Genomic DNA, 12,967 nt, shown 5'->3' with positions numbered 1-12,967 from the left:
TGTATCTGAAATGTAACAAAATACAAAGGATAAGAGCGCCTGTAAAGGAAATGAAGACTTACAATTCTTTGTGTTTGTCTTCAGCCAGGATCTGATCGTTTGCCTTCAAACCGTACCTGCAAAGACAAAATAAATGAAGTTTCAGGAAGTGCTCTGGGCTTCTGCTTTAGCAAAGGATATTTATATTTCTTGCTCTGTATCGGTTTTCATAACGACATTTGACGCCGATTTATAAAGGATGCTTTTGTTTTCCTGATATAGTGCTGTACGTTTGTTTTCCTGATATAGTGCTGTACGTTTGTTTTCCTGATATAGTGCTGTCTGTTTGTTTTCCTAAAATAGTGCTGTACGTTTGTTTTCCTGATATAGTGCTGTACGTTTGTTTTCCTGATATAGTGCTGTACGTTTGTTTTCCTGATATAGTGCTGTACGTTTGTTTTCCTGATATAGTGCTGTACGTTTGTTTTCCTGATATAGTGCTGTACGTTTGTTTTCCTGATATAGTGCTGTACGTTTGTTTTCCTGATATAGTGCTGTACGTTTGTTTTCCTGATATAGTGCTGTACGTTTGTTTTCCTGATATAGTGCTGTACGTTTGTTTTCCTGATATAGTGCTGTACGTTTGTTTTCCTGATATAGTGCTGTACGTTTGTTTTCCTGATATAGTGCTGTACGTTTGTTTTCCTGATATAGTGCTGTACGTGTGTGTTGAACATTCGGGAGTTGTGCATAATTATGGCAGCATAGTGACTGATCAATGAGATGTTCTGCCGGAGTATAAAAGAGAAGCGGGAGATGCAAGGTATGTGTGAGATTCAGCGGTTAACGTTGGGAATGGTTTACATAACAGTTTAACACAGGTAGAGCCGCCTTGATACGGGTGGAAAAAAAATTCCTAAATAACCCATGTCCAATAGTCAACAAGCGACTGAAACCTGCGCTAACCCATTGTGATTTAACCACAGACACCATGAAAAACTATTCCAGATTTCTTCCAAACTGGGCGAGGAGACGCATCGGGGCGAGGAGACGCTTCGGGGCAAGGAGACGCGTCGGGGCAAGGAGACGCGTCGGGGCGAGGAGACGCGCGATGCGTCAGGATCACGTCTGACACTTTTCTGCTGGTGACCTGGCCTAAGCTGCCACTAATTCTTGCAGCGATTAAAACGGCTTTGGGAAGGAAGTCAAAACAATAATAGGTTTAACGGTTTAAAGAGGCTAATGAATAAATAATTAGCTGGCTTTGTTATTGCCCCTGCCACCCCTGGAGCGAACGCACCACGCCCATTCGCGCCGCTGCACTGTCCCACTTTGTTCTGTAATCCTGATCGTTAGTGCCCCAAATCCTAAATCAAGGAACATATAGATACAACTCTCCCTGCCAGGGAAGGCCGGCAATGTATTACGTTCCCCTTCGGCAGACAAAGGGTAACATCCATTTTCTGTGAGCGAATGTATTTTATATCTGCACTTCCACATTCGGTCTGTTCTCTGCGCTTTTCAGACTTCTACTTAACCCATATGTTGACGGGACAGCCCCACAAAGCAATAGATCAATATATCATCAACCACGTCTAAAGTAGCAACATGCAATAAATAGTGTAGAAATGTGTGTGTGTGTACATACATAAATACACATATACAGGCATACCCCGCATTAACGTACGCAATGGGACCGGAGCATGTATGTAACACAGGCATACCCCGCATTAACGTACGCAATGGGACCGGAGCATGTATGTAACACAGGCATACCCCGCATTAACGTACGCAATGGGACCGGAGCATGTATGTAAAGCGAAAATGTACTTAACGTGAAGCACTACCTTTTCCCCACTTATCGATGCATGTACTGTACTGCAATCGTCATATATGTGCATAACTGATGTAAATAACGCATGTGTAACAGGCTCTATAGTCTCCCTGCTTGCGCACAGCTTCGGTACAGGTAGGGAGCCGGTATTGTTGTTCAGGACGTGCGGACAGGCGCATGCGTGAGCAGCCATTTTCCTATTGAGCAATATGTACTTACTCGCGAGTGTACTTAAAGTGAGTGTCCTTAAACCGGGGTATGCCTGTATATGGAGGACTAACAAAACGAGAAAAAGCAGCGCCTAAGGGGTATTACAAGTGTTTAAAAATATATAATATATTATTTAAAAATTATATAATAAATGTATGTGCTATAAGTGTCACACTGACATATTAAGTGTGTAAGTGCCTGTGCATAAATTAAATGAAGTGCTTATTATATGGATACAATAATTAAATGACCTAAAATTCACACAATACAATATTAACAAAAAGAGAAACTAATAAAAATAAATTAAAGTGATAACCAGTCCTTCAAAGATAGTTCATCAATAAAAATGGTGACGCACATTTATTTATATATTCACACATTTTCACACTTCACATCATTTAACATTTGTTATAATTACAATCATAATTACACATTTAGTTATGTCTGCTATTCATAGCTCACATTAGGTATATTTAAGATTGCCTTAATATATTGTCATATATTCACCAATTCAATTTCATGAATCTCTTGCCCTTTTTTCATCAGATCATTAGTTATTGATTGATTTCCAGTTCACTTATATTTGCACAATTTTTATTATAGTGAGTTTAATGAATTGATCCCTTTTTAAATAAAATTACTCTTAATATGAATATTGTATAGTTTAGCCGCAGCACCTATTATCTAATTAGAGAGATACATAGACTCACAAATGTTTTAATTTATAATCTATTATATGTGTATTCATTGTGATTATTTATTATAGCATTTCCTTTTCCAATTTTATGTTTATTTATTTTTATTTATATATGCAATTATTTCCTCCACGCAGTATTTTTGTATTTGTATATGAGCCCTTATTAGGATGTATGGCTTGGTTTGATTTGCCCGTTTTTCCTCCTTTCCCTTTACCATCATGGTTTTAGTTATTAGTATAGCTTTTATTAGTAGATTGAGCTTCTATTGATGTTCATATTATATCCAGCTGGTTCAAGGAGCTGTTACGTCACTATTCAGTGTATATATACACATGCGTTCAACCCCTCTCCACTACCCTTTGACAAAGTCGCCCGAGAGTGACGAAACGCGTCAGGGAGCGTCATCACGCAAACGTACGGACATTACGTCATCACGTGTGCGCAAGAATAGGCCGGTTCGTGCGCCCAACACTACGGAGGCCATCCAGCAGGGAGTTTCTCTGGGATTCCAGCACGACTTCGGTGATACACCTCTCACACCCCGAATACTCAGATGATCACGGACTCCTCATCTTGCAGAGACTGACGGACGTTTGATGAAAGTATTGATACCGGATGGTGGTGATATTATCACGAAATGCTTTTAACACTTGTACCCTTGTGAGTGTATTTTTTTTCCCCCCTCCCCCTTCCCATCATTAAATATACAGTTTTATACTATGGGGCGTGCGCTCTCTCCTCTCTTTTTATATATATATATATATATATATATATATATATATATATATATATATATATATATATATATATATATATATATATATATATATATATATATATATATATATATATATATATATATATATATATATACATACATACACATATATACCTATATATACATACACACACATACACAAAACAGTGTTGCTCAACACCACAAAAAATAAACGGTATCAAACACCAAATCTCAATAAATCCAAAACATGCAATAAATAATATAGGATGACTGGTGGCGTTTGGGAAAAACTAATATATAAACACACAAAAAACAGACAGAATCCCCTCCAAGCACTCAAAAATAACCGTAAACAGCAAAGTAAAAAAACATCAAAAGTCGGAATCAAAAGACAAATGGATTTTAATAATACACAAAGATAAGCAACACTAACAAATTTAAAAAAACATACAGAAAAATGGACTACGCTGAAAACCTCTAAAGAAAACTAAATACAGTATACACTAAGAAAATATGCCTAAACCTCTAAGAAAGCAATCAAAAATAGGTCCACGGACACATGTCCGCAAGGAGAGAAAGAAGGGGGGTTAAATGAACTCTCCTATCCCTCACCAAAAAATATGAAGGTATAAGAGTGGAGCTATGAAAAGCACCCCTTAGGAAAAAAAGTAAATGCTATATAATGAAGCCTATATACTCTAATGATCAGAGAAATAACTGACCAGTGAAGATATGATCAAATAAGCTTCTAGGTATGCATACAAAAATATATAGCAGATAAAGCATAAATCAAGGGGTGAGGTGGGTCAGTACTAGATGGAAACATAAGTACACAATAAAATGTTATACCCACTGCAGCAAATAGAGGTACTGTACGTAATTGGACTAGATCAAGGAGATATCAGCAATAACTCCAGCCTAATCCACTTGTAGCACAGACACATATTGAACAGGATAGCTAGTAAATACTCATTCATTTTAGGCAATATTTTTGGGAAATTGAGATATACAGTACTTTTATACCTTCATATTTTTTGGTGAGGGTTAGGAGAGTTCATTTAACCCCCCTTCTTTCTCTCCGTGTGGACATGTGTCTGTGGTTCTATTTGTGATTACTTTCTTAGAGGTTTAGGCATATTTTCTTAGTGTATACTGTATTTAGTTTTCTTTAGAGGTTCTCAGCGTGGTCCGCTTTTCTGTATGTTTTTTAAATTGTTAGTGTTGCTTATCTTTGTGTATTAAAATCCATTTGTCTTTTGATTCCGACTTTTGATGTTTTTTACTTTGCCGTTTACGGTTATTTTTGAGTGCTTGGAGGGAATTCTGTCTGGTGTGTGTGTATATATATACATATATATATGTGCTCAAAGCTGTGACCATGCAGCAAGCTTAAGCTTATAGGGAACCATGTTAAAAATGGTTATTGAGGCAAAAAGTGACACTGTGTGCTCATTTGCATGTCATTTCCCAGAATCCCTTGCTGCAGTGGAAGTGCTGTATGCTGGGTGATAATGGGGAAAGGCGGGGTTGCAGACCTGCCTAAGACATGCAGATGAGCATACAGCTATATTTGCATATTTGCTTTCCTGTGGAGGGTTTTTGTCACTTTTTTTACTCATCATAACTTAACTCAGTATTATGGTTTAGCCTATCCCATTGCCTCTCTTGCATTCCCAGTAAAATCAACCCCACACTGATGAGACCCATCAAGGTCGAAACAGCTGTCTGTGGGTGGTTTTCTGGGTATGCACCTTAACCCTGGCTGTGCTCAAAGCTGTGACCATGCAGCAAGCATAAGCCTATAGGGAACCATGTTAAAAATGGTTATTGAGGCAAAAAGTGACACAGTGTGCTCATTTGCATGTCATTTCCCAGAATCCCTTGCTGCAGTGGAAGTGCTGTATGCTGGGTGATAATGGGGAAAGGCGGGGTTGCAGACCTGCCTAAGACATGCAGATGAGCATACAGCTATATTTGCATATATATATATGTGTGTGTGTGTGTGTGTGTGTGTGTGTGTGTGTGTGTGTGTGTGTGTGTGTGTGTGTGTGTGTGTGTGTGTGTGTATGTATATATATATATATATATATATAGCTGTAGATATATTCCATGTCATTTCCCAGAATCCCTTGCTGCAATGGAAGCACTGTATGCTAGGTCAGGGGTGCGCAATGTGGGGGGCGGGAAAATTTCCATGTGGGGGCGCGGCAGCTACAGAGGTTACCTGATCTTCGGCGACACGTCGCCATGGTAGCCAGCATCAAATGACTCCGTGGGGTCGCGTGGGAACGTGACGTCACGACCCCCGCAACGTCATTTGACGCCAGAGCCGAGCAGGAGGAGGGGCACGAGCCGGGAGTTGAGCAGGCAGGGGGAAGGGGAGGGCGCAGGGTCAAAACTTTGCGCACCCCTGTGCTTGGTGATAATGGTGAACGGCCGGGTTGCAGACCTGTCTAAGACATGTGAATGTGCTCACAAGTGATATTCTTTATTGGCTATATGCCAACGTTGGAAGTTTTTTGTCGCCTTTTGAAACGCGCAAGGACGACGGCATCATGCCTGAGCTTGACGAGGCCGGAGCACCTTTGAGGCGCGATATCTGGGAAATTGCTTGCAGTAGGACTGTCTGCCTCGCTGGGATTTCCTTGGTTTGAGTGCCCAGCGGAACTGTTTCAACATCCACGCTGGGAAGAACGCTTGGACTGAAAGTCCTGATTGTAACTACTGCTGGCGGCGATATATTCACAACATGCGGTTTTTAATTCTATCCTTGCGAGGGCACGTGTTTCCCCCTCCTCCCCCTTCATTAAATGTTATACCTTTTTACGCTATGGAGCATGCGCTTGCTTTTTTCTTAGGTTACCCATCGGATGTGGTTCATCCCTATGAAAGCAGCCCTGACTTCATCTACCTGCAGCTCTCTTTACCTTCAAGAATCACCCGTTGGACATTCATTTAGACTAGTTTTACTTTGTTGTTTGTCATTTCACAATCAATTTATGGTTACAATGATATATCTAATATCTAAATCTATTAAGATTACACTTTGGTTTAGTATCGGTTATCCATCTAATACTCACATCACCCAAGCACTATTAAAGGGCTACACTATATACCACTGAGTGTCTATATGTATATATACATATATACAGTGTTCGACAAATCCATTCACCTACAGGCCCGTGGCGGCTGGATTTGACCCCGTGGCGACCTCCTCATGGCCGCCCAAGCATGGCGGGGACGGGACTAGGTGGCGAGTAGATTTTGGGGTGATTTGTCAACCACTGCATATATATACACACACACATATACACACACACACACACACACACACACACACACACACACACACACACACACACACACACACAGTCCCAGGAAAGTAGGCAGCTTTGTGTCTGATTTATTGAAGTACAGAATTAGTATGGAAGTGATCCGCTCCACAGATTCACAGTCACTAAGGCTGGTGGATAGGAAGTCCTTACCAGACTTTACAATGGTTCTGGTTTCCCTCACCTGCTCTCCTAATTAAGGAACAGGACTATATTGCAGTGAGGTTTGCTGCTCCAGTCTCTCTGAGCCTGGATCCAGTTCGGGGTAGGCGGCCCCCCCACGTGTTGCAGCATCTGAGGATCTATGGGGCCGGCCACAGTGCACGCGAGGAAGCGTGACGGAGCGGCAGATTTCAGCAGAAATACCCACTGGGTGTTTGAGTTGTTTGTATCCCAGATATATACAGTAGTAATAGCCGTTTTCGCCATTATTCAGTTACATTATGTTGCCATGAATAAGGTGGCAGCAAAAATTGGCGGCTTTACGTGGTAATATAATATTCATGAGATTAATTTATCATGGTGGCAGCTACTAAAGTTTGCTTGTCCACATCCCACTTGGTCTAAATACGGATTGAGACCAGTCATTTTTTTTAATGAATATTTTACATTTTTTTTGTGAATATATTAACATACACCTTTTGTGAATGAGGTCCAGTATATACGCCTTTTGTGAATGATGTCCAGTATATACGCCTTTTGTGAATGAGGTCCAGTATATACGCCTTTTGTGAATGATGTCCAGTATACACGCCTTTTGTGAATGATGTACAGTATATATATATATATATATATATATCTTTGCAATTTACAATGTTTAGCCGTCGCGATTATTTATCATCTGAAAAGATGCTACGAATATACAATTAACTGGTTTAATGATTTAAATACTGTAATCTGTTTGTTGAATGACGGTGAGTCAATTGATCCAGGGTCACACACCGTGAGGGTCAGGGGTCACACACAGTGGGGGTCACACCGTGGAACTACAAGTAATGTATGCTCAGTTTCTCAAAGTAACTTCTTTTATGCAAACCTACAAAGCTGTAGGGGTAAATTGAACATTTTATGAGGAGGAGCTTCAAATGTCAGCAAAGGAAATGTACAGAGTGAAATGTACTGGTTGCATAAGTATTCAGCCCCTTAAGGCAGTACTTGTTAGAAGCGCCTTTTGCAGCAATTAATGCTACGAGTCCCTTTGGAACGGTCTCTAGCTTTGCGCAGTAGGATGGTGACATTTTTTGCCCATTCTTCACGGGAAAATTGACACTGTTCTGATAAGTCTGTTGGGGACAGTCAGTGGACGGCAATCTTCAAGTCTCATCATAAATGTTCGATTGGATTCAAGTCAGGACTGTGACTGGGCCACTCCAGAACATTCATTCTCTCGTTGCACCACTCCAGTGTGGCTTTGTGCTTCGGGTCACTGTCCTGCTGAAATGTTAATTCCCTCCCCGGTGTCAGAGTCTTGGCTGAACTCAACATGTTTTCCTCCAGGATTCGCCTGTACTTTGCACCATCCATCCTCCCCTCTCTCCTATCAAGTTCTACTGCAGAGACGCGTCCCCATAATATGATGTTACCACCACCATGCCCGGCAGTTGGGATGGTGCTACCTGGGTGATGTGCAGTGTTGGGCGTTCTCCAGCCATAATGCTTGGAATTTAGACCAAAAAGGTTCAATGTGTCTCGTCTAACCACAAAACATTTTTCCACGTGTCTTTTTGAGTAATGACTTTCTTGCTACCCGTCCAATACAGCCCAGCTTTGTGTAGGGACCAGCTTATTGTTGATGTGTGAACATGAACTCATCACCAACCTATATGTCACGCATGGTGGTGGACACCATGTTATGGGGACAGGGCAGCTTGTCAGGATATGGGGAAGAATGCATGGTGCAAAGTACAGGTGAATCCTGTAGGAAAACCTGTTTGAATCAGCACAGACTGTCCTGCTGAAACGTGAATTTCCTCCCCAGTTTCACTGACCTGAAAAAGCACAGAACCAGAGCCTCACTGGAGTGGTTCAACAATGGATAATTCATGTTCTTGAGTGGACCGGTCAAAGTTCTGACTTGAATTCAAACATTTAGGGCAAGACTTTAAGATTGCCGTCCACTGACGATCTCCAACAAACATCAAAAATGGATCAATATTCCCGTGAAGAATGGGCAAAAATGTCACCATCCTACTGCGCAAAGCTAGAGACCGGTCCAAAGAGACTCCGCAGTAATTCCTGCAAAAAGGGCCCCTACCAAGTACGGACTTAAGGGGCTGAATATTTATGCAACCAGTTAATGTCACTTTGTACATTTCCTTTGCTGACATTTAACCTCCTCGTATCACAGTGTTCAGTTTAACCCCCGCAGCTTTGTAGCTTTGCATAACTGTGCATAGATTATTTGTAATTCGACAAAATGTGACATTATTGGTAGGGGGTGAATAGTTCTGCAAACACACACTCATTACTTGCATACATTCCTGTAACATGTCAGTTCCTCTGGGAGTTAAATCGTGGTAGAGAAAGTCCCTCCACTGATTGTAGATAACTGATAACAGATTATAGACTTGATTCCTGAACAGGATACAGGTAATTCACTTTATAAACATGGGTTTGAGCATTTGGATTGCACAATATAAATATGTAAGTGTGGTTCCGTTTCTTCTGTTCCATATTTAGATCCCTACGAGGTTAAAGCTGTTAGAATATCATAGGGGCAAATGTTCTACTTATATTGTTGTCTGGATGCTCTGAAGAATTACTTGCTCTTTTTAACCACAGGTGAATTTTTATGTATCTTGATGAATTTACTTGCCGGTGTACAATGTACAATGCCGGCGTGATGGCAGTGCCGTTGGTGCCACTGAATCGAGCCCTGCGGTTACAGAGGCTGTGCGCTCTGATACCCACAACAATTAAACTGATTGCAGGGGGGCGAGCATAGGGCCTCTGTAACACTAGTACTTTCCCCTTCGCGATGTCTTCCTGCAGTGTCCCTCATGGCGTCGCACGACGTCAAATGGTTTGCGTTGTCATGACAATGGGACATCATGTGCCGTCATTCGGCGTCACGTTGTTACAACGTGACGTCATGCAGTGCCACGTTGCCATGATAACGTGATGCCGCATGACGTCACGTGATGTCCCGTTGTCATGACAAGACGGCATTTTACATCGCAGCGCCATGATGGACACCGCAGGAAAACATCGCAAAGGGGACAGTACGAGTGTTACAGAGGCCCTGGGCTCTCCCCCTTGCAATCAGTTGGAGAAGGTAAGAGGCCCTGTACCAGTTCCCTACACCGAACCCTGCACTATTACCAGCCGGCCCTGTGTTTAGGTGAGTTCTTTTATTTATTTAAACACAAAAGGAGGTGTGGTTTTATTGTGTTACAGATAAACGGAGCCACAATGATGGAACCAACAGTAATGACGCATGATGCCACTCGCTGTGTTTTTTGCTCCGCCTCCGCCACTTTGTTCTGGTAGGGCGCTGCGGATAAGCGTTCGGTTTGTCGATGTTTCTCTTGCCATAGCGGTATTCGTCCCACCAAGGAACCCCCATGAAATACGTCGCTTCCGAAAGGATAGGCGAGTACTACTCTGGTCTCATCACAAGACCTTCAGGTCATTGAAATGGTGCGTCTCATACTTTACATAGAGAATAAAAGAAAATGAAGATGAACAACGCCATTGCTCCGGGTCACTGGTGTAGACGGTGAGTAATAACTTCATTAAGGGCTCCAGGAAGGTGAGTGCCGATCCATACGCAATAGTGATTTGCACTGTGAATAAGAGACTCACAGATTTATATTGAGAATCAAAGAGGGGTTACTCAGAACATTTATATTTCTTAGAGAACAGATTTTTTTGTTTTTGTGTTACCTCTGAGCACCTGGCTGGGGTACAAATAGTTTTGATGTTTGGGATTTTAAAGAATGTTTTCAAAACCACAAGCCCTGTCTGCTTTCAGAGATTAATTCGAATAAAGGTACAATCCGTCCTAGAACCAAAATGAACCAGTAACAGTGACCTGCTTCAGGAAATCTACATTATTTACACTTTAGAAAAAAATGAGACCTGTTTTTTTTTTAACCCTTTGGATGCCCCAAGACGCAGTCGCTACGTCATGGGGTCTGGTGTTCCACGGGCACATGACGTAGTGACGTAGTGGCTCCGCCATGCCGGCGGAGCGCTCGTGTGTCAGCTTCGACCTCGAGCCGTGTTCTCATGGAGCGCAGGAAGCTTTCCGAAATCCAGGGAAATGGAAGAAAAGACAAGTCTTCAATTCACGGGACTCTGCGGACGGGCGACCGCTTTCATGTGACTTGCGTTGTGCCGAAGAGGCCGTGGCCCCATCGACACTCAATCTTACACCATTTTATAGGGTGTTTTTTTAATTATTAGTTTATAAACCTAAATGGAAGACATGGGATGTGTTTGATTTTCTCCAGCTGCTCCATATCACTATGTGGTAGATTCACCAAGGCCCACTAAAGGGCATCAAATCCTGACCCGCAGTTAATGGTTAACGACTTTAATGGCCGCCAGTGTTAGATTGGGTGCAGAACCTTGCATCAGAGCTTGATGAATCCAGGTGTGTGCAGGAGTTTGAACAGGCAAAGCCCCCTTCTGTCCTCCCTCATCGGCTCCAACAGGAACAGGTCAGATGATGAGCAAACCTTCAGTGAACAAGCACCCCCTCAATTCAGAGGCACCAATGAAAATATTCTTTGCTTTAGTCATGGTTACATTTCCTCAAGGAAGAATGGTGTGCTCCGGTGCCAGCATATTTTGGGGGCCCCACTTCACAACTTTCAGTAGTGCCATGGTTTCCGGGGCGCAACTCTTCCCGCCTCCATTATGATTGACAGCTCCCAAGCAGTAATGTTGCATGCCAGGACTTTTCGTGGTGCTAGAACTACCGGGGAACATGGCAAACAAAAAGGGACAGTCCTGGTGGATGTGGCTCAGGCAATGGGACCTTAATGCTGTGAGCCCGGTCTTTGCATCGGCTGTATTCCCGCCCCTGGGTTGTCCACTGAACGAGAGTTATGTAAAGAATAAGACGATCCCAGGAAGGTGCCTTTTGCTTTCCTTCCATCAAAAAGAAGTTCTACTCCAACACAAATATCCGGCTAAAAATAAAACCGTCTGTGCCCAAACCGTGCCAGGAAAACATTCCTGTCTGTGGTGCAAACGCTTCCAACCACAGAGCTAAAAACAGAAGAAAACGGCCACTTCTATGTGAGACAGTTTGTTAGCATGAAAATGTTAGCTACACCCCAAGGTGTAAAAAAGGAACAAATCGGGCATAGCCGACCGGAAAACAACCCTTTGTAGAGACCAGCAGTCCAATTGGTGTTCCTAACCCTACCAATAAATAGCCCAGAACTGGCTGCGGGCCGCTTTTCTCCGTATGGGGGAAGTGTTTGTCAACACGTAATTTCTTCACGCTTACCCCACCATGCCCTCAGAGAGCCGCTAAAGCGTGGGGGAGGGAAGGGGTGTTTACCAGTGCAAACTCTTGTTGCACACAATGACATTCGACAAAAGGGGGCAAGCAGAGGAAAATCAAACCCCTACCAAATCTCAGCTCACCATGTTTCCAAACCAACGTTACCCGGCTGGGTTAATAAAAAGGGGAGAGCATGGGTCTGGTGTTACATAGTAAATGAGGTTGAAAAAAAAAAATAAGTCGTAGGTCCATCAAGTTCAACCTATGCTAAATTTAGACAACAGATACTTTATCCTATATCTATACTTAGTTATTGATCCAGAGGAAGGCAAACATAAAACCCCAGAGTCATATCATCCAATGATATCTCATAAGGGGAAAAATAAATGCCTTCCTGACTCCAAGAATTGGCAATCAGATTAATCCCTGGATCAATATCCTTCCCATGTATACTTATTTGGTATATCCCTGTATACCTTTCCCATCTAAAAAGATGTCCAACCTTTTTTTGAACAAATCTATTGTATCTGCCATCACAGTCTCCATGGGTAATGAATCCCACACTGTAACTGCCCTTACTGTAAAGAACCCTTTCCTTTGCTGCTGGTGACATCTCCTTTCCTCCAACCTTAAGGGATGGCCCGAGTCCTTAGTACTGCCCGTGGGATGAATAGTTCTTTTGAAAGCAAAGTGTTGAATTCAGACGGCACATATCTG

At 42.3% G+C, this 12,967-nt stretch overlaps 1 protein-coding gene across 5 annotated transcripts in view; it reads right to left on the bottom strand.

Annotated features, from left to right (window-relative positions):
- ADK (adenosine kinase) overlaps positions 1 to 12,967 on the bottom strand; it is a 118,156-nt gene that overhangs the window by 70,696 nt on the left and 34,493 nt on the right. For all 5 annotated transcript variants that reach the window (XM_075610318.1, XM_075610319.1, XM_075610322.1 and 2 more), the window contains one exon: positions 63 to 116. In XM_075610318.1, the coding sequence (XP_075466433.1) occupies positions 63 to 116 (54 nt within the window). The remainder of the gene's footprint in view (positions 1 to 62; positions 117 to 12,967) is intronic.

Source organism: Ascaphus truei, chromosome 8 (assembly GCF_040206685.1).
Source record: "Ascaphus truei isolate aAscTru1 chromosome 8, aAscTru1.hap1, whole genome shotgun sequence".
Classification (NCBI taxonomy): domain Eukaryota; kingdom Metazoa; phylum Chordata; class Amphibia; order Anura; family Ascaphidae; genus Ascaphus; species Ascaphus truei.
This window is presented reverse-complemented; position numbering and strand designations above follow the sequence as displayed.